Here is a 24253-nt window from a genome sequence, read left to right on the forward strand (position 1 = left end):
GGTATAGGTAGTTGTGAATCGTGTGCAATATGGCCTTCGTTGAGTATATTGATACAATTATAGTTGTGTTAAAGTCGGGTGATTTATTATTTTAGAAATCTTGAAACTAGAAAAAAGTCGAAATATATCGTCCGGGCTTTCAAATTTTGATTGCATGTTCATAGTTTGATTTAATGCCAGTACCTATTTAAAAATCACCGCGACATCAACACACTATTTATTACTCGGTCGGTGTATTTAACCTATCTGAGAAATCGTCTAGTATTGTATTTGTGTTGGCGCAATAAATTAGCGAGGTCTAATTGGAACCGAGACAAAAGGAGGACATAAAGAAGTTAGTGGGCGAGTGCACACGGCACAGCGCGATCGCGGAACCGCGCAGGCTTCGGCGCCCCATCAGCGACGCCTGCGCATGACCTCACCAGTCCAAGATCATTCAACCGACACGATGCATCATAATAGGCGACGATGACTTGTTTCCTTTATTTGAACTACTTAATCACCTGCTCTAAATAAGTCTCCACTAGGATACCATATAAAATACAAATTTCCAACAAGCCAAGTAGATACCTAGATGTACTTATAATATTAACTATTGAAAAAGTAGTATGTATTAAATAGAACGAGAAATAATTTCTATAAAAGTTCAAAATACGAATTGAATTTGTAGTTTGTACTTGTCCATAGGCTACGGTGACTGCTTACCATCATGCGGGCCGTATGCTTGTTAAATCAAATGAAGGCCGTTCCATCGGTTTGCCGCTGTCACTGTCACATTTCGCAAGAAAGAACGGGAAAGATCATGCGCGCCAAGTATCAATTTTGATCGAATTTTGTCGATTTTTATTTATTTTAAAAACGTTACCTTACAATATCGAAATTCGAAAGCTATGAAATTACTATTTAAGTTAAGAATGTTTTTTCTTCTTTTTTTTGTTTATAGTATCACATAATAAATAACCGAGTAAAGTATGATTAAAAGTCCGAGTTAGAGGTTACTTTGGGAATTAATTGTATCGAGCGAAGTGTCATAATTCGTGTATCGGAAGCTATGTTATTAAAGATAATATAGTCAAGAACTACATATATTTTTTCCACGTCTACGAATATCAACGCCTCTTAGAAAAACATGATCATATAAGGAGATTTTTCGTCTTCTGGCTCAGGGAACCGCCTGAATACCAATAGGAAACATAGCCTAAAACATCTTCCTCACGAAACAAGTCTCTAAAGGCTTTTGTGGATCTTACAAGTTTTTGTATACCTACGTATCGTTAGTGGCAATGCAATATTTTGGTACAATTATGGTAAAAACATAAACTGAACTAAATGTCGTATACCAAAGAAAAAGTGACTAAGCTCTCCAGTGGTGGAGGCCGGGTTCAATTCAAACCAGCATCTTCAGCTATCGTGGCTGACGCCATGAACTCTAGGCAACCCCGTCACGGCGAAACACAAATCAAAATATTTGATAGAATAATTCCCAGTTGTATGGTAAAATCAGTTTATCTATTGATGAATAAAGACCGAAGGCCGGTTATAAAACGACTGCGTTGTTTTATTTTTAATTTCAGTTCAGTATGAATTATTTTTTACAGTTCAGAAGTAAGTTTTGTGTGCAATACGTTTATATTTATAGTTTAAAATTGATATATCGTTTTTATCTACATAGGTATATATTGATTTTATACCTTATTACAGAGAAGTAGAGATTACAAGCATCATATGATTCGGAGATGAACATTTTATAAATGGGCCCAACTAGTTTATATCGAGGCATAACATTACCGTTCATTCACTAAGCGTTACTAAACCCTGCTCGTAGTTAAAAAAAATCGCGTTGCATACTAAGTAAAAATACCGAGGCAAGTTTGCAGACAATGTTCGAATGAGAGCAGGCCACACGCGGGCGTCACGTTGTCTGGCGACGGCACGGATCAGACATATTGTGTGATCGCCAGTGTACGTCCTTGTTGACAAACCACTGTGGAAATCGCCGACAAAAACCCACAAACAACGACAATCCACTCAACAACCAATCGCAGTGCCCGCGTCACATACCGACTATTTCTGTACACTTTGACATTCATGTCCTTTCCCCAGAAATACAGACACAAACGAACTGATTAATGTTGTTTGGTGGAATGGTTTAAAACGCGTTAGAAGCAAGGTGTAGCGTGAAGTTTGTTGCGATGAACTGATTATTAAGACGTTTCAATTATGAAGAAATCATTTGTTAAGATAATTTTCCATTTATTTGTTTAAAACGTTTTTAATACTCTAATAAGACTAGTAGTTGGAGGATGGCAATACAATTATATGCATTCATTAATTAGGTAGTTACATTATATCCATATTTTTTCTTTAAAACATTTCCTCACTACTGGATACACCCAGGTAGTCAGCATTAATAGCAGCCAATAAGACTATGCATCAAAAATCTACTAATTTAGCCAAGCTTAGTACCTAGCTTTATAAGATGCGATATGTCTATATATATAATACCTACAAGTGTGGCAAATAGTTTTGAACGCGGACTGTAGCTCTACTAGCTCTATTTGTAAAACTAATAGATGGTGTCAGACATTTTCGGCGCATTGTTTTTTATCCACTAATCTTGATGCTGACTGCACACATAGTAGCAGTTTAGAAATATTAAAACAAATGTGTGAACACACACCAGACAACCAGCAATTAAGCGTGAAGGAAAGAAAATAATTATCTCTGGTTTAATTCATTACAACTACCTTCCCACTTACTATAAGTATATGCATGAATACTAAGTTATGATATCTGTATTTAATATTAAGTGCAGCTATATCTAAATTTACACGCTGTGTTCGCAGTACACGCTGCATTTGAAACGCAAATTACTATGGCCATTAAACCATTTGCGTTGTCATGCCAAAAGGCGCCAATTACTAGACTGAAATGTACATTTGAGAGCCAACTTCGACCATCTAAACTAAGCTTACATCTGCGGATAAGACGTATCTCCTGGCACGAGGTGAAAACTATGACGTCAAAGAAAGCGTCACTGCAAATAAATTAAATTTGACGTGTAAATTATTCATTTGTGATTGCGACTGTGACTTATTGTGTTTGTGACTGTATTATCAATTTATCATTTATTATTTTAAACTATTTAAAGTTGTTTAGATCGACAATTACAGACAGAACACCGGAAAACAAGAAAAAGCAATATTGAGGACACTTGGCGTAAACAATGGCTTGGCGTGTCCAAAATCTTTCAACTATGTATCTTGTACAAAAAGACTGCAAGAAAGACCTTGTGATATTTTTACTCGCCACATTTGTTCGCTGACCGCCGCAACCCTTGTTTAAAATTTGCATTAAATTTTAGAATTTTGCACCAACTTTTTTATACAAATACAAACAACTAATTTTTCGAATAACGATATTTAAAATAAAGTGTACTCTCCTGTCATATTATATTAACAAGTTTTTATTGAATTGGATATTCAAATGGTTTAGACAAATTCGAGTAAAACAATGCAGCTAGAAATTAGTCTGTATCTGCAATGTCAATCATCGCATCGTGTGGCTGCACGGGCCACGGAGCTGGACATTCATCGTAACATTGCTTTGGCGTAAATCCAGCACATACCTATATTTATTATGTTTCGTCTAATTTATTTACTTGAGTAATATTCTAAACAAAACAATATTTACATTGATATCAAATCAACCATAATTCTATTGAATTTATCAATATTTTTCGTTTTTAACTACTTTTATAAGTAACATATATATGTGTGTACATATCGAATTAGAGCAATCGGTAAGAGAGAATTGAGCACTGTAATCAAATGTCAGCGGACATGAATAAATTAGTGCCCGCGTTATTATGACTTCCCATAATTACCAAGTTGATTTACTCCAGCAACCTAGTTATAGATTAACTAGATAGTGAGTAAGACTTTAGAGACATTAGTTTCTCAAGCCGTTATCATAAATATGATCTAAATCTAAAGGATTTAGCGTTAAACAAGGTGTTCCATTAAGCGACGGTATAACGAAGATGGCTGACAGAGTAGCTCATAAGTTAACAAAATCAATCCTATTGCCCATTTTAGGCCGGGTTACAAAGAACCGTTAATTTTGTTGTTGTCCCTACGAATAACCATAAAAATGGAATGAATAATATCTCGGGTGTAAAAAAAAAACGAAAATTCCGTGTGAAAAGACAATAAACTGAAATAAAAAACACAATATTTAAATGAAAAGACGATATTTTTGAAACTATGCTATCCGATGGCGAGCTGACAGAGCAACAGCCGATTTCGATTTATCGACACTTTCTAGGGACCTGTCAAAGTGATAATCGTATATAAAACACGCTAATTAAACTTAAATAATACAGGGTGATTCTTAAATTGTGTCCAGAAAAATATACACCAAAATAACATACAAAAAGAAAATTTTAGATGCATATGGTCGAGCCCTCAAGAAAGGTAAATAAAATGAGTACATAAACACGGTTGTGACAAAGTGTCCCTCAGTCGTGATATTTCGGCATTTTGGCGGCCAACTCCACTATTTTGACTTGTATAATAATTTTAACATAGCCTTAGTTACTCCCATGACTACGACAAACCTAATGACAGCTCATACGTTGAAATCCGTCGAACTACAAAGGCTGTAGAGCTGAGCTAAGAATTGGATACACATCATACATACGCGCGACGCGAAAAACATTTTTCTGTTTTGGCAGTCGGGCAATAATAGCAAATGATCTAAGCTAATCCATTTCGAAAGAGTGCATATGCCTCTAAATTAATCAAACGAATTAAGATTGTCACGACCACGTGTCTATATGTCACGAACGTGGACAGAAAAATCCGTGGCGGAGACAGATTTTTGAGGCCACGGCTGTGACAATTTAGAACGTGTTCAGTATTACCTAAAAATTACCTTTGACTTTGCAAATGTTAAATAATTAGCTTAATCTACAATGTATGACGTTTATCTTATGTTACAAGGGACACGGGAAACTGATCACTTAATGTATGTTGTTTAAAATTATATAAAGTCGTTATGTAACTATACAACTTTTAAAGTGTTATAGAACAGGGATTAGTGTCTTATATTTGATATACATTCTTGCAAAAGCACTTCATATTTTTTCAAAAAAAATTAAAGATCACAAAATCTACTACACGTTCCGTGACAATTCGAACCTGTATTTTATTTTTTGTAATATGTTTTAAAACTCTTAGGACAATACATTTAGGTTGACATAAAACTAAAGGTAAATTTCTAAGTATATTGATATAAAGTTTACATATTTTCTTTAAATATTATGCTATTCTTACGTGTAACACAAAAAAACGTTAGAATAAGAATCACCCTGGCAATTATCACGTGACTTTTCGTTCGCATCTGTCATCCCAATACCTACATTTTGTGTTGTGGTAGATATAGTTAGCAGATAATTAATGTCATTACCGGGTCTAACGCAATTAAATTTCATTATTTTACCTTTTTTCCGACGTTTCAACTAGGTTGCACTAGCTGTGGTCACGGAATCCTGACGTCCCAGCAAATTGTCGTCAACTTGGGGACCAGTGATCCAGATGTTGAAACCAAGGGATCTATCTTCGGACCAGTGCGCGGATATTGTTAGTGTTGCGTGTCGTGCCGTGGACAATAAACATTAAACAGAAACGGGTAGATAAAATTTATTTGTCTACCCCGAACATGTATATAAACTAATGTCGGGTAGTTTAGTGTTGTTTACCAATATCTCAATTAACATTTGCAGGGACGTCAGTCTTCCATGGCCACAGCTAGTGCAACCTAGTTGAAACGTCGGAAAAAAAAGGTAAAATAATGTAATTTAATCATAGTTAGCAGAGTACGGGAAGCCATAAATCACGGTTAATAACGGACGATAAATGACTTACCAGTAGTATTGCTAAAGCGTCCTGCACTCCTCAGATATGTGAACAGCTCTCCACCAGAAACGTAGTCGAACAGCATGTATATACACGTATCATCGTGCGTCCACCACCGTCTGCAATAAAACAAAATACATATTTCCAGACTAAAATGATATTTGTATATGACGACTTAAAATTGCTTTTTGCTAGGCCTTCTTGAACAAAGAATATTTTGACTTTTATATTTAAAAAAAATCTTGTCTTTTTTACTAGGAAAAGGTAGAAAAAGGCGGAAACTAATATATATTCTAATTGTACGGCACCGTCTTACATTTATCTACCCAAGTGTAACGTATGCTCTACATTCTACGTATTTAACTTTAGGGAACTAACTGTAGTTATGGATACTGTGATACTCGGTGCTCGGCTCGGAGCGTCCAGACAGCTACCGTTCGTGAGATATTGTGTCCGGCCCTATAAGGCCCGATTTCTCAATTGATTTATTTAAAATAGAGTCAAAATGTCTGCCTATTTAAAGTAGCTAATGTCCTTTGAACCGTGCTTGTTTATTGCGAAATCATTGTACGCAGTTGCATGATAATAGATCACTGCACCTAATGTCAAATAAAAGTGTGTCCGATAAGTTGCCAGACCGCAATCAGCAAGGCATGCGATTGAAATGTGACGGCATGGCAAGCAGTTGGCTCAGGCTCGGCGCTTCAAACTCCCAATGATGATATACATGATTAGGCCCAGGCCTAATAATAGACTAGTTGTTTGTTTTAATATTGGTGTTACGTTGTAGATTAAATTTTTAATAAACAATGAAACTACTACTGCTACAAGAACAGGTTATTTGACTTTATTACGGTATTAAGGCTACTTAAGATCACAGGAAGACCGCGTAAAGACTCGTATAAAACTATTATTATAAAAATAAACATAAAATAAAATAAAACCCCTAACTTAAGATGAAAAGAAAAAAACAAAATCATTTTTTTATAATTCCAAGAAGAATCCAAGCTTGAAATTATTTTGTACATTTTGCTGTTTTATTATTTTGTTCACAGTTTTTTCAACACTAGCTACTATATTTTATATCGGAGCGGCCAAGGTGCTCACAAATATCTGAACACGTCTCTATTGTCAAGGCGTTAAGTGCGTGTTCAGATATTTTTGAGCACCTCGGCCGCTCCGATATATCTGATGGCGACCGTACATACTTACTTGTATCCTTATTTTCTATGGAACGATATCCCTTCGCGCCTACATTTTTTAAATTTGCCGCCTTTTTCTACTGACAAGATTTGCTTGACCAACTATAGTCTTTGATTTTATTAAGCAGTATTAGAACGATCATACACGACGGTCTTGTAAGAACGAGATATATATGGTCGTTTATCTTACTATCTCACTCTATCCTACTATGATGACTTAAAACAAGGGCCTGACACTCTTTGATAGAGAAAGATAGTCTTATTGCGATTCCTATAAGAGGAAAGTGAAAATAGTGCCATGTTTTGTCCTTATCACCGACCTGGCTGGCATCATAGGTAGGAGGCGATGGCGAAATACCGAAATTTATACGAGTGAAAGAGAAAAAATCCTATACTGCTCAAGTTTTATATGAATATTCTTTTTCTTACCCCCGGTCGCTCGGTGGCGCGTCTATAACTACTTGTATATACTATCATACTATGTCTATGGCCTGAGATGATAGCTGACTGGGTCGTGTAGAGTAGACGCGGCCCGCGGCTATAATAATTGGCTGTTTGCATTTTTCTTTGTGGATACATACATGTTTAAAAAAAGTAAAAACAATACAGTAATGAACACTTCCCGTCCGCTAAAATTATTATTATTCCAAATTCCGAATTTCCTTTATTCCTTTCCGCGTTATTTCCTACCCTTTTACATGACGTTGGCTAAGGGCAACACCGCCCTCAAGTCCCTTAAGAAGAAAAAAAATAGGACAATAATGGTTTGAATTTTTTAAATTTGAGTTTGACCATAACGAAGAACTTCCCTTACTATTTTTGATACAATAAGGTGAACATTTCTGAGCATATTGGAGAAAAGAATGTTTACTTATTTACAACGGTCCTATTTTCCTTTCCATAGAACCATAGATAGAACACAACTATCATAAATTGTTACTTTATCCTTTTATAGTTACCGTATATCAATTTTTTAAATAAATAGAATGATTTAGAGACACCTTAACTTAACGATGATGTATCTGATAGAATTTATTTGACAGTGACTAATACAAGAATCTTACCGGTCTCTAATTCAAATACCTACTATAAGTAAATTGCCTTATTTAAAATTGCATAAGGATAAAACCATCCTTACTTTTAATCACTAAAAAACAGACACTGATTTATCATGTTCGCGAGCTCATAAAAGGAACCGCCGGACACGGCATGAAAACGTTAAACTGAATATAATTTTCCGTAGATAGAAGCCGGCGAACACATTAAACGAAGACGTAAACATCCCATGACACGGTTTAATTTTTTGACAGCCTACACAAGTGTTACTTTTATTGGAGTAACGAGCGACTTGTGAGGATTGCTGACAGCTGTTGTGAATTTTGCTACATGAGTTGCAGCTACTTAAGACGGATAAAAACGAATGATAGAGCACTTACAAATTTACTATAAATGGGTGGTTGATCTCCGCGAGGATGCTCTTCTCGTTCATGACATGGTCCACTTGCTTCAAGCGAATGACATCTGCCATGGACAGGATTTTCATAGCCAAGTACTCGTCCGCGGCCTTGTCGCGACACAAGCAGACCCTTCCGAATGTACCCGTGCCTGTAAAAAACAACTCTGATTGTTTAAGTGGCTCATTTCATGGACTATAAACTAACAAACTACTTAATGAAGGCGATTCATTTCTGATCTAAGTACGAGTGATTTTAATTGTATCTGCCTCAAAATTAAAATAAAGAAAAAACTATTCCAGGATTTCCAAACCGCTTGAGTAGCAATTAAACAATTGATGTTAGGTTTCGTATCGTATCGGTCGGTATGTAAACGTAGCAATAAATTAAATTGTATCTACAAAAAGTTCAGAGGAAGGATATTACGCGGCTTTTCTTTACCTATCAATAAAGCGTGAGTCACGGCGGTATTCTTAGACATCTGATAAGTTTACTCTTGTTTAGCAACACGGTGTATTTCGGTTTTGTTCCATTAATATGCAAATGCTATTTGAATCTAAAGTGAACAGTTTAATATTCACGTACAGAGCGGTTAATCTGGATAATTGGGTGCTTTCCCTGTACAGAATCCCTAACGGTTAAAAAAATAACTAACAACTTTTTATTAATAGTGTATCTTATTTACAAAATCACCAGATGTGAAGATCATTTGACTTGTGTGTTAACCTCTACAATGACTAGAATAAATGAGCCCAAACAAATTAACGATGTAGAGTTTATTAGCTGTAAAGGCCTGAAGCCAGTTAACACCTATGCAATTTATCAATTTTAGCCCACATTGTTATAGGGGTTTATTTTAGTAACATTTGTAAGAACAATTTTTATACGGTAACCTAATTATCATCTAGGAGTAGGCGACCGTCCGTTCGATGAACTTCAGTCGCTATTAGCTAACTAGTGATCCAGTTACAAATGAGGTTAAAACTCACTTTCATGTACAATTTAAACTTGATTGTACAAATGGTTATGCTAATACCTACTTAGCGATATTGTCGACAAGTAAGTAATTAAATGGTTTATTTATTTACAACTTCCTACGACTTACTAATTTGATTGTTTATATAACTTAACAATGGGGAGAGGACAACAAAATGGAGAGGACCCCCGCTCCGAATCGTTCCTGGTGCAGAGGCTGTCCATAGCCATCCAGCGAGGTAATGCCGTTAACATAATGGGCACTTTTGCACCGGGAGCGATAACGAACGGGGTTGACTAATAGTTACCTCACGTAATTATGCAATTATTTGTAAGAAATAATAAAATGAAAATGTTTGTGATATTATAAATTAAATTTACATCGTTTATATTCATATATTATAGATAGACCTAACAATTATTTATAAATGGTATTTTATTTTATTGTTAAGTGCCAAAACCAGATTGCATACACGTGTTTATACTTATCAATAACATTAAGACTTAACGAATATATAAATTTTGTTGCGAGATACACAGTTTCAAACCCGAAGGCCGGCTAACCCAATATCGTCGGTATTCTTAATCGAGTATAAATTTTGCGTAACACTTGTTAATTCGAGATCCCGTGACGCGAGTGTGTCGTAAGATTCCATATTATTAGCTATAGATACACTCCCCTTCACAGAATGCTAACCTTAGACAAACCAGCATAAATTGGACCTCAACATCCGTAATAGCCATGCATTATCGAGATTACACCTATACAGCGTCGCCTCGGATAGGCCACTGAACGATGAGAATGATAGCGTCCTCCTGTTCTAGAGCCCTTGCGCAAACCATTCGCTTTACATATGAACCGTTAACAAATGAATATGTTTAATCTCCTTGCCCTATTTTTCGTTTTTAGAAAAGAAAAAAATATATAGGTACATAATTTAAACATTCGGTAAAGTTGAGCCGACCTCAACACGCATTTGGGTTTTGGATTTATCTACCTAATTGTTACCAAATTTACACAGATGTGTATAACTTAACATCCTGACGACTGGGTTTAAAAATTTGCCAACTTAAATTTAACTCTGTCAAATTGACAAAGAGTCAAAATTTTAATTTGGCACACATGTATAAATAGGTATATTACATTACATACTAGGTACGGGCTTGACGCCGCGCCGACCATCCAGAGGTTGAATAAGATGCTGGCTTTTGGGCTTCACATTTGCCTTTGCACGTGACGTGACACTCTCTACCGCAGTCTTGTGGCCGTCGCAGGGACTCAAGATATCCATTTGGCTATTACAGTACAGTCAGCTGCAGAGAGAGGTGGACCCTCCCCCTGCAAACAATATTCTATGCAAGGGGGGTGCAGATTTAATCAATATATCAAAGAAGTAAAATCCCAAATAGAATCGAAACTTGATTATGACTGGGCTATAATATGTGAAGTAGAAAAAAATATCCTAAGGAAAGACAATTAAGATATCTTATGAGGAACGATGGCTCTATATACCGCACAAAGGTTTCAACGAAAACATTCACGAAAAATCGGCAGGTTTCTATTATTTCTCTCCCCGCGGGTTGCTCACCTTGTCGTGGTGGAGGGGCTTAGTAACCGTGGCTTGGTCACCCACGGTGAAGCGTAAAGGCAACCAGGGCCGGCCTGTTTGAGGCGCGGGCTGGCCTGAGGAGGACGCTCCAAGTGGGCTGATTAAGCCCGCTTGTGATGCGCCGAAGGTGGACCGTCGAGGAAGAGGACTGTCGGTATTGCGGTAAGCCGTTCTCCCTATCCTCGGCGGCCGAGGTGGGATCGCAGGGGAAGAGGAGTGATGGTATTTCGATGCGCCACTCTCCCTATCCCCTGCGAACTTGGCGGGGCCGTCCCGCTGTAGCGGCGTTGGTGGGGCTGCAGAGGAAGAGGAGTGTCGGTGTTACGATGTGCCGTTCTCCCTGTCCTCTGCAGCCGAGTTGTGGTTTTGCGGCAGAACCATAGACCTGATCTGTCGCCGGGCGCCGGGGAAATTCCTGGCGCCCGTGGCTTCCTTGTGGCGGGCTCGGGGGGGTCCGCTACAATACAGAATGGAAGCCGAGGAGGAAGGCGCGTCTTACCATCTGGCGCGCCTAGCGTGAAGGGCCTTCGGGCATTGATAAGCGCAAGCGTTCCTGTAACCCCACCAATAGGGCGGCGAGGCGGCATATGGGGGGTTTTTTAGTGGGTACACCGTGGGCCTCATTAGCCTAGACGGGAGTCCCACATAACCACTCGGGTCACCCCCCGCACCCGGGTGGTATGCGTAATGCATTTTTCCCTCCTAGCAAAAAAGAAAGGTTTCTATTATTTCTGATCCTGACAAGATACCTACAATTGATGAGAACCAACTGATAAAAGATGTTATTCGAAAAACCCAGCCAAATAATTTCTCATACTTATTTTCATTTTATCTTTTATCTAAAAGTATTCAAGTAGCTACGTGTTGCAATACTAAAGCAAATTATAAAATAAAGATTTTCTGTAATTCTTGTTTTGAAATAAGTATATGGGAATATGAGTAAGTCTTCAAAACATTAACTAAAACAAATGATTCATGAACAGACTTAACCGCACCATGTATAGATAAATAAATGACCAAGACCAACACTGTTTACATTGTATTTTTAACTCCTGAGTATTTAAACCCCAATTGGCCAGTAATAAGTACTTAAATAAATCCTTCATCTTGCCTAGCCATATAAAAAAAACAAGCTGTCACTTAAACCGTAAGGCGTGTAAGGCATCATCAAATGAATAACGTTTACTACTTGTATCACAATGTACCAAGTGTACCTACCGACGTAACAAATTACGCCTTACACATTGACATTGAGTAGTTTCATCACAAGTTAGTCCTTTTTATCTTTGCAATAATCATTTGATTAAGCTGGCACATTTGTAAAGATCTGTTTGTTAATACCAAACAATTTCTCAATCCAACCCACCCGAGCTCTTAGGTACGGTTGCACCAAACTGTTTGTCATCGTTAAAGAGTTCGCTTAATTTTGTTGAATGGAAAGTTTCATAGTAAACCGCCGCGGCGCGCCGGGTGACATTGATCAGTCTGTCAAGTCAAGTGCGGATGGTGCATCTGGCACTTAGTCTAAGTAAAAATGACAATAACTCTATCCGTAATATTGGTTCGGTCTTTAAAAATGTTCTTGTGTTCTTTTGTCAAATCGTAGGTATTTTACTAAGGTTTAACTAGGGTTAATCAAGTGCCCGATTCTGATCGTAATTCCTTGTTCTGAAACTGTTATGGATTTGATCGGGCTCCTGAACTGATTTAGAAATATTTAGGAGCCGAGTAACTGTCAAACACTGAGGACGTTTTTACCATATTTCCTAAACCTACAGTCAGAAAATATAAACTGCTCTGCAGCTGTCGTTCACTAATTTATTATTAGTGCCACCTGAAATCCGTGACCTTAATTACGCATCATCTATTTCATTATATTTGCTACGCAATGTTAGCAATAAGTCCCAGAAATAAGTATCCTACTGCTTTTACAGTTAGAAATATGAAGCTCATCCCGTTGGATGCTATATTGATCTCAGTGGGTAGCGTAATTGGATTTGCCCTTAACATCCTTTACAGCTGCATACGCTGTTTGCGAAGCAGTAGCGGAATTCCGTTTTGGAAATACATATCTATACAAAGTGACCCCTTTTATATTTTATTATGTCTTTCCAATCAAAGAACAATGGTATTCCGGACCTTTGGGAGGCATGCGCGGAGCCGAAGCCAACACGTAGATCTTTTTGACACTTTAATTAAATGTAAGGCGTACACCGAGCGGATGCCGCCCTTGCCCGTGTCATGGGACGCACGCAGAGGCAGCACCCGCCAAGGTGTCAGGGCTAGTTGATGGAATCTAAAATGAACTAGGTTATTGGATGAAAGCGATGGACTAAGTACGGAGCTATGGGATAAAAAACCGGACGCCTGCCTAATAAAACGGTATGCTTTTTTATTTCCATCAGACTCTGACTCGCCCTCACAAGATGGGCCCCCCGCAAAAAGCCACATCTAGGATGGCTCAAGGGCAACACCGGTGTGAGCGGCTCAGGGGTGTCGAGAGGTATGCGCCGCTTTCTGTCCAGTGGCTGTTAACAGCCACTGTGCCAACTCGCGTCTTATGCATATTTCACTTCCACCCCTGGAGTTTATAGCTCTAACGACTCTACTCTGGCCGGCCGGCCAAGATAAGCCATAATATTATTACCTATTATGCCCTGCTCTTGATTATAGATATGTACTTATACAGAAACATATTTAGATCCAGTGTCAATCAACACTTAAACCTTACCTACTGAGCCGGTTGACAAAGTCAAAGACAAAGAAAGGAATACGTAACGAATACGTAACCAAGATATTTTCCATCATTAGTGGTCCCATATGTCAATCAACAAATAATTAACATGTGAGACTTTTGGGTACGGTGGGAGTGTCGTCGAGACGACCCCGTGGGTTGCCGGACCACTTTCACTGAGCACTCATAACGGCGCAGCGCAGGCGCCTAAGACACGCTTCGAGAAGCGTTCACTGTGCTTGACGTCACTACTCAGATTACGTACGCGTCGGAGCCCATAAGTCTTTTGACAATGAGGCGGAAGCTTCGACCGTGAAGTATGAACAAGATACACAGCGAGCATGACGTGCTAATCTGTAGCTAGTCTTTAGCCCAATCTTGATTGCTACAACGGGTAATTCGTTTACTCTTAAAATAAACGAAAATACATAAACAGCACATTTTTATGATCATTAAAGCACACCGCCGTGCGTGATTATGCGTTTCAAAACAAACAATATTTCTACGTATGACGTATAGGTTTACAAAATGAAAATGTTTTGCCGTCCGTTTTAAATTGATGTTTGTTGCTTGTTGCTATGACCACTAATTTGTAGAGTATATATGATATAATATGTATGGAATACTATGTGTTATTTTTTTATAGGAGGAATAAATTACAGAGCAAAATCATCTCGCTCGAATCTAGAACAGCCTGACTGGAGGTAAGTACCTTCATGATATAAAAAAAAACATTACATAAACGGCATCTACTAAGAACGAAACAAACGAACATTGGGTACTTTCCCCATTAGTTTGTAGTATTCTGTTTCTGATGCTTAGCTCCCTGGGTTGCTTAGGGACCTCTAACCTGTCAAGAATATGGTGAGTATCTACGTGTTTTTTAAAATTGAATTAAATAAAGCGCACATTTGCAATGCCAATCAAACAATTAACCAATTTGTTCGAATAAAGTTGTTATACAGTCTATTGATTTAACAAGGCGATCGCACCGGCCCAATGGCTACAAGGGGCAAGGCCACTCAATCAATTTTTTTGTTCTTTGTCTCCAACGAACAATTATGAACCGCCAGTCCGCCACGTGCACCCGTCGTGGTGACAAACCTCCTATAGTTATTTGTGCAACAAGAGAGGAAAGTTGGTTTTTCTTGCGAGTGTTTATTTTGAGTCCCGAGAAAGCGAAAGACTCTATAATTGAATCACGAGCGAAGCGAGTGATTCTAAGGTAGAATCTTGAGCGTAGCGAGGGACTCAAAAACACGAGATGTAAAATAACTTTGCTCTCGTGTTGCACACATAATTTTTCACCTCAGTAGTGAGAACATATTAAAGGTTATAATGTATTTCGAATTACACAGAATAAACAGAAAAAAAAGTATTATAATATGTACGATACGATACGATACGAGACGAGACGAGACGAGACCGGATTGGACCGGACCGGACCGGACCGGACCGGACCGGACCGGACCGTACCGTACCGTACCGTACCATACCGTACCGTACCGTCCCGTACTGTACCGTACATTCGTACCGTTCATGGCCTTCACTAAATTAAAAAGCTACATTGTTTCACTCCCTGGAGTGAGGAAAGTCGCACTTTCCTCACTCCAGGGAGTGACGAAAGTAGGCTTGTTCGAGCCGCTGAGGTGAAAAATAAATTCTATTACTTTACCGCCAACGGCATGTTACACTTATTAAATATGATGAAAACATGAATTACCTGCCTTATTTTACATAGTGTTTTGTTTTATTATTGCCGTCTTGCTAACGCAAATCAGTAGCCATTGACGCAAATGTCCCACATCCCCGCGTTACAGCATCAATCGATGCTCTGCCAAGGATAGTTTAAAAAACAGTAACACAAATCTAGTATTGTCTTGACAATGCATCACATACAATGTTTATTACAAACTGAATGTTCAATCATGGCCTCCGCTTTCGAGTTCGTTAGGTATTAATAGTTATTTGTTATACAAGGGTGCAAAGTTGTATTTTACCCGCGAGTGTGGAATTGAAACATGAGCAAGCGAAAGGATTCTATAGTTGAACCACGAGCGAAGCGAGTGGTTCTAAAATAGAATCCTGAGCGTAGCGAGTGTTTCAACACACGAGAAGTAAAATACATTTGCACCCGTGTGTAACACAAAATTTTTCCCCTTACTATAGCGAGGAAAGTGCAACATCCACAGGCGTTAGATCATCTTCATCATTGGAATCACAAATTTTTTTACGATATTATAACAGAAAACACTAGAAATTCTGATTTTTACGTGAGTCGGTGAGAAGAACAGTAAAAATTTTGTTGACAATGTTTACATTTCTGTTCTGACGTATGAAATGTCAATGATGCGTTTTGAAATTGCATCGACTCAACTTGTGCGTTCCGAATTATATTTAACATCATTACAAAAAATCTAACGTTTCTTATGGAATTTTAAGGTTTATGACTTAAAATTATTAAATAAAGCTAAATTTGGTATTTTTTATTAGATTCTCAAACCATTTATTTAATGATAATTAATATCGAACGAACCATTATCATGAGCGTTTTACGTTTTGTTATCTGTCAAGCTACTTAAACACGCTCCATCCAATGTCAAATTACTTTCCCCACTAGTGGATAAAATGCGTTTTTCCCCGCTTGTTTTAAAGGATAATAGACGGCTTTCCGAGCTAGTGAGGGGAAAAAAAATTAACACCATTTTCAATCAATAAATTTTGGTTCAATCTCATCAACGCCTCACAAGCAATTAAGCATAGCAAGAAGGTAACTATTATAACTACTGTACTGTAATAACTGTAATGTAATAGTGTTTTAAAGCATTTTATCTTTTAATAGATGCTGAATAGATCAAGAAGTGAAGTAATTTATAAAGAACGAATCAACGAAACAATAAACAAAATTCTTTCCAGTTGGTGACGTATGTACGCAACTGCTTCTGTCAACTCGACAAAACTTATTTACCTAACCACGCTTGACAAGTGCCATTTATTAAAAAGCTTTTATTTTAACACATTAATCGTTGGTCAGTCTCTGACCACACCCACAATGGCTAGGTACCTGCCGGCGGCGCGGCGTATGAAAATATCGTTCGGGAACTCAGAGCCTGTTTAATTAGATTTCCGTCAAAGGTGGTATCCTAAGAATACGAGGCAGTAGGAATTGGGTTCCATGGATGCCTTGCTACTGTTAACTATGGTTATCTTTAATAGAAAATAAACATGGCAATCTATTAAGTATTAGGCTCATTTTGTGATAAGAGTAAGTACATCAATTTTAATACCAACCATTAAGTTCCAGGACATTAAACATGCTGTTAATAAAAATTCAGTACCTAAATATGCACTTCATAATGTATGATTACCACTGAGTGGGATTAAGTAATACTTAAACAAATAGGTAAGCATGTGTCGCATTGCACTAACCGCAACGTTAACGCCTGTCGGTATATGATAGTATTACTGCTTCCGATTCTTCTTAGGGTGTGTATACACCGGGTCAACAGTTGCACTCTACAGCGCACAATCTAAAACTTTCTTTTTCTATACCCTCTACTAAAAAAGACTGACCATACCACTATAGAAATACCTACTTCAATATAGCCGATGTACAAAAAAAACGGACAAGTGCCAGTCGGACTCGCCCACCGAGGGTTCCGTACTTTTTAGTATTTATTGTTATAGCGGCATCATATATAATTATATCATGTGTGAAAATTTTAACTGTCTAGCTATCACGGTTCATGATTCATGAGATACAGCCTGGTGACAGACACACGGACAGAGGAGTCTTAGTACCTAATAGGGTCGCGGGTAAAAACCCTTTGGGTACGTACCTAACCCTAAAAAGGAAATATAAAAGCTTAGTTAGATATCAAAATAGGTACCGTAAAATGGGGTGAGTAGGGTTCCCGGGGAGAGTTGGGTTATGAATGGGGAGAGAAGGGATGAAAGGGGGGTTATATGGGATTTTAAGGCTACTGCTACAAAAATCATGTATTCCAATTTAAAATAGAGCTATAGTAATACTCATAATAAATAAAACGATCCAACAATCTTCCAAAACCACCTTTATATGAAATCCCATCTCACCCCAATTATGAGGGACTACGGGATGAGGTGGGATTTCCTGTTTATCGTCAAAGTTACATATAAATTGGAACTACCCAAAATAAAATAAAAACTAAAATACAAACGTCAGGAACACTTGTTATATCCACCATTCAGTTTGCATATGTAAAAATAAAATGGTATCGAGGTTTGAATGTCAGTTTTGTCCCTACTCACCCCATTTTACGGTAGTCGACTTTCTTATTACTCCTAACGGCCCTGACTAGCAATACTTACCTTGCTCGAGCGTTAACGACTAACGACCCCATTTTGGTCATGGACCAAGTCATTTCCGGACTATAAAGTAGTCACATACTTTACAAGTAGGTACCTTCCGAATCGTAGGTATCCATGGACAGGAAAAAATACATTTGGAACAAGTCCAATATGTCAATCCAGTGCTTGAATGCATAAAGAACTACTTTTAAAATCATTTAATTATACCAACGTAATGACAGCCGTTTTTGGATTTAAAAGGTTTTGAATTACATTGAGCGCTGCCACGAAAAACACAAGTAATTTTGTTCCAAGTGTATCTTCATGCTTCACTGGAAACCGATGCCAATTTAATCAGTGATCTAATAATAAAACGTTTAAATTATCGAAGGCAAAATCATGGCCAGTCCTTTCAATCGGCTACCAACTACCAAGTACATAGCCGGACGTTTTCTAAAATAAATACTTATTGAAAACCTGATTCTTTCAAATCTGGACATTCTTGAACATTCTACTCATAGTACCGGCGGCGACCGTATGATCCACTACGTCATCTGATACATGAATAAGCCCCTTGGCACACGTTCATAAAAGTGATGCTAATTTAAAAAAAAAATAGTTAAAAAATTAGAATTGACCGAAAGCACGAAAAAAGGGCCACTTCCGGTTACGAAAAAAAGTGAAATTTACGTCATCTGATACAAAGATGAGACTGGTGGCAACAGATAGGAATTTATATGTAGCTTCAGAAACCACTCGTCTGCCTGTTCCTGTATGGCCGGAAGTGTGTCTGCCGGGCACTTTAAAGGTACCAAAAAGAGTGGAATTTACGTAATCTGATACAAAGGTGAGACTGGTAGCAACTGATAGGAATTAATATGTAGGTTCAGGAAATACTCGTCTGCCACCTCCCAAATGGCCGAAAGTGCGTCTGCCGGGCATTTAAAGGTATCCCTGCTAATCCTTCCTGGTAATCCTGGTAATCATCTGATACAAAGATGAGACTTATGGCAACATATAGCAATTTATATGTAGATTCAGAAAACACTCGTCTGCCAGCTCGCAAATGGCCGAAAGTGCCTCTGCCGGGCATTTAAAGGTATCCTGGTAATTCAGAGCACCGTGTTTGTCTTTAAATGGCACAAGCCATTTATATGAGTAAGTACCACCCTGAACTATAAAAGTATAAATTATAGTATATAAAATAATATTTGTAACATATAATTGTACTTATTATGGAGTGAATGCGAACGAATAATATTGATTGCAATGATTGCTTGTGGACTAACTTAATAAAGTCTAATACGTTTTATGACATAACAGCGATTACCTCACAGCAAGCCGCGTGAAGCCTGAGGTATCCGTCTAATGTATCCTAGAATGTTTACGTTAGATACCCGTACCTACCTGCCTACTGTTTGTTTGCCCTTATACGGGTTTAAAGCAAAACAATATTTAGTTAATAACAACAAATTATACCTACAGGTTGTTTTTTTGATTGCCGGCAATATCTTGCGAGACGAATATATAGGTTATACTGAGCAACTTCTACTATGAGAGTTATGAGACCAACCCTGAAATCACGAAAAAAATTGGCTGTTTCATAGATTTTGGCTGGTCTGATATTGATATTGCTGATGTTTTCTATGGGAGAGCCAATTTTTTCTCGCGATTTCGGTGTTGGTCCCATAGTAAAAGTTGCTCAGTATGAACAATTTATTTATTTACATCCCAAAATATTGCCGGTATTAAAAACCGGCAAAGTGCGAGTCGGACTCGCGCACCGAGGGTTCCGTACTTTTTAGTATTTGTTGTTATAGCGGCAACAGAAATACATCATCTGTCTAGCTATCACGGTTCATAAGATACAGCCTGGTGATAGACGGGCGGACGGACGGACAGACGAACAGACAGACAGCGGAGTCTTAGTAATAGGGTCCCGTTTTTACCCTTTGGGTACGGAACCCTAAAACTTAAGGGTTACAGCACTGTCACCGTGACCGTACTTTTACCAGTAGGTACACAGTGCCCCATGAGGGCAGTTACTCCCATTTGCCCGACTTGCCTTACTTACAGTCAATACCACCTTGATTACATAATTAATAATACGTGTATTATACATAGGTACCTACGCAGAAGTATTTACATTTGCGTATAAGTATGATAACAGTAGTAATAGTGATTTTAAATTTAGTCTAGTGGTTTCCAAACTAAATAATGATATTTTTACAAAACCGGTTCAGTACAATAACACGAACTAGAAACTGTAAGCGAGACAAGAAACCCGTAAAATTATTTTCAGTTTTTCTAACAGGTTTTACTGAATTTTTTAGCGGAAGTGAAATTAGTTTCGTGACGAAGGTGAAGGTTTTAAAGGTTTTTTCATGTTCCCTGTGTCGCGTCGCGTGCCAGGTAGATGAGGAAAAAGTCAACAGTGACCGCTACATGCGATGTTGACTCAAAACTTATTGAACCGATGACCTTACTTCTCAATAATCAAGTTCAAGACTACCGTAAAAGAGCTAGTTTACTTAATGGACAAAACAAAAACATACTTTAATTTTAAGTGTATCATATTATGCAAAATAACGGTTAGGACTGTTCAGTTCAAAAGAACACGGACATGTTTATTATACGCGAGTTTTCATTTTAAGGCTCACATAATGTAATTTACTATTGAAATATGTAGTTAAAATACAACGATTATTTATATTTATAAATTACTTTTATTTATTTTAGTACTAATAATTTTGTATTTCAGAGTTCATAACTTACCCGAAGACATTTCTGAAAAAATGCAAGTGGTTCTGTCACACGCTGATTGTTGATTTTAATAAGTATACATAAATTGTGATTTATACATAAGCCAATGTGTCTGTGCACTCAGTTGTATGCAAGTGAGTCCCTAATATGCTAATAACGGGCGGGTATACAATGAATGTTTAATGAGTCTACAGTAGCGAGGTGATTTATATTCATGTGCGGCCTACAGCGATTCAACAGGTTTTTATCACTGCATTTATCGCCAATATACCTATACCGACGTATAACCGCCTAAATCTTACTAAAAGGAATAACCAAATATAAAAACCTAAGACAACTTAATTAGTAAAGAAAGCATTTACATAAAAGGGAGTCACATACCTAGTTTCTTTAGGATATGCCATCATGTTACCTAGGTACTCGCAAATAAAATGTTTATTTATTACTTACACAAATTAAGTATGTAATGTCAATTGCAATGTACAGTACAGTACAGCAAAGTACAGTAATTATATGACATCACTGTGAAATAAAGAGAATAAGAACATACAAACAAGTAATTGTAATTCTAGATTAATTATTTTAATTTCTAGCTTTTTTCCCTGAGGTTAATTACTCAAAGATATTGACGTATAATATATACATTATACAATGCGCAGGCAAGCCTTAGATCCGGTGCGGTGTGAACATTTCTTTAAGAAGACATTTTTACCGCGTTTCCCGACAAATAAGAGTTTCGTTTCACCGCCAGCTAAACGCAAGCAGAATCGGATACGCGCATTGTTCACGTAATTTATGTACGTAAATAAGTGCCTTTCTTTACGGTCCTCAACGAAAGGTGTAAATACCTACTATCTGGGGGCACGGCCGTGCCCCCGCCAAGTCGAGCAAAACAAAGAGGCACCGCCGTACCATCCTTTTCTCGAAGCCACTCAGGCCATTTTCAACGTTCTGTAATTCTGTGATAGCTAAAGCTAGAACCCTGAAGTATTAAAAAAATAAAGGTAAGTATCTAATATTGATACGGTTTTAACACCCCCTGGCACTGACTAAAATAACCGACTTGGTATCACATTACATCTCAAAACTATTTTGTAGTAGAAGAACTGGGTTGCGAGACTTATTTTATTTTATTTATTTGGGATCACCAACAGACAATACATCATGAAAAAACAATCTGTAGCTTACATAACATTGAGGTTAGATGTTTGTCCAATTATAGGTAACCACAGCTTATACCAGTATCTTAGGACATACAATATAGGTACAGTAGGAAATTTAGACTTAAGCTATTAATAAATAAAATTTTACAATTATTTAACAATTATTAAAATATTAAGAGAATAAGAGCAATTTGCACTTTGCAATAGAAAAGTGATGATTACTTAATTAACATTAACATATTTTAAGAAGAGAGACAATATTATGAGGAAAACATGCAGGGACATGAAAATACAATTTAAGTGTTAATGTTTCGGCCAAACCTAACATGCACATTACCGTTTCTCGGAGTCCTGGGAGCTGAAATACTTCAGCACTTTTCTTTTGAAGTCTATGAGGCTGTTACCAAGTATATCAGCCTCCAAGGAGTTCGGGAGATGATTGTAAGTTTGATAAAACCTAGATAGCGGCGAGTTTCGCCCCAAGTTTGATTTTCTTAGCCTATTTTTGAACAGCCTGTAAACTCCAGGGCGCGGCAGTCTCGAGGGAAGGGCAAAGTTAACCTTTGCAAGCAGTTCTGAACAATCCACTCTATGGTTTATTAGTTTGTAAAAAAACGTTAGATCAAGCATTTTTCTCCTACTATTTAGGGTTGAAACATGGAAGAATTTTAGACGCTGTTGATACAACCGTAGTTTATGTCCATTACGCGATACAAGCCCTAAGTGAGTCAAAAAGCGTCTTTGTATTTTTTCTATTCGGCTCTTATGGACTTCGTAGATGGGTGACCATATTTGTGAGCAGTACTCCAGAATGCTTCTCACCAGGGCAAAATAAAGTATTTTCCTAGTACGAACGTGCTTGAAATGTTTTGAATTTCTTATCAAAAAACCTAACATTCGAGAAGATTTCTTTATGATACTATCATAGTGAGCGTTGAAGGTTAATTTACTATCCATAATAACACCCAAATCCCGTGTAGTGTTTACTTTTTGTAGCTGTTCTCCATTTATGTTATACTTTGAATCTCTAGTGTGCATCTTTTTACATGTAATGTTTTTGATGGGATTATATTGTGCCGAAACATAAGTTCCAAAGTTTTATCACACATACCTACAGTTCAACAGCCTATTAACTTTAGTATGTCAATTTACAATTCGAGGTTGTCGTTCGATTGAATCATTAGTTCGTGATTAGTTCATTACATTAAACTTGAATTGAAGCTATTGTCTGCTTTGCCCTGGAATAAATAAGGTTTATTAGATTGTTTCCTATCGCCAAGAGTGCGTACTAATTACGTTTTGGCTCACTAACTCGCTATTTAGCATCAGCTGGTGATTTTTCGCTTCTTACACTAAGGGCAAGTGTAAAAGTGAAATTTACGTCATCTGATACAAAGATGAGACTGGTGGCAACAGATAGGAATTTATATGTAGCTTCAGAAACCACTCGTCTGCCTGTTCCTGTATGGCCGGAAGTGTGTCTGCCGGGCACTTTAAAGGTACCAAAAAGAGTGGAATTTACGTAATCTGATACAAAGGTGAGACTGGTAGCAACTGATAGGAATTAATATGTAGGTTCAGGAAATACTCGTCTGCCACCTCCCAAATGGCCGAAAGTGCGTCTGCCGGGCATTTAAAGGTATCCCTGCTAATCCTTCCTGGTAATCCTGGTAATCATCTGATACAAAGATGAGACTTATGGCAACATATAGCAATTTATATGTAGATTCAGAAAACACTCGTCTGCCAGCTCGCAAATGGCCGAAAGTGCCTCTGCCGGGCATTTAAAGGTATCCTGGTAATTCAGAGCACCGTGTTTGTCTTTAAATGGCACAAGCCATTTATATGAGTAAGTACCACCCTGAACTATAAAAGTATAAATTATAGTATATAAAATAATATTTGTAACATATAATTGTACTTATTATGGAGTGAATGCGAACGAATAATATTGATTGCAATGATTGCTTGTGGACTAACTTAATAAAGTCTAATACGTTTTATGACATAACAGCGATTACCTCACAGCAAGCCGCGTGAAGCCTGAGGTATCCGTCTAATGTATCCTAGAATGTTTACGTTAGATACCCGTACCTACCTGCCTA

The 24253-nt window shown here is 37.6% G+C and overlaps 1 protein-coding gene across 1 annotated transcript in view; it reads right to left on the reverse strand.

Annotated features, from left to right (window-relative positions):
* LOC134741000 (cAMP-dependent protein kinase catalytic subunit 3) overlaps nt 1-24253 on the reverse strand; it is a 58804-nt gene that overhangs the window by 16491 nt on the left and 18060 nt on the right. Inside the window, exons 2-3 of the mRNA XM_063673719.1 lie at nt 8557-8725; nt 5928-6037 (exon numbers count right to left, since the gene is read on the reverse strand). Of these exons, the coding sequence (XP_063529789.1) occupies nt 5928-6037; nt 8557-8725 (279 nt within the window). The remainder of the gene's footprint in view (nt 1-5927; nt 6038-8556; nt 8726-24253) is intronic.

This window comes from Cydia strobilella, chromosome 4 (genome assembly GCF_947568885.1).
Source record: "Cydia strobilella chromosome 4, ilCydStro3.1, whole genome shotgun sequence".
Lineage (NCBI taxonomy): Eukaryota > Metazoa > Arthropoda > Insecta > Lepidoptera > Tortricidae > Cydia > Cydia strobilella.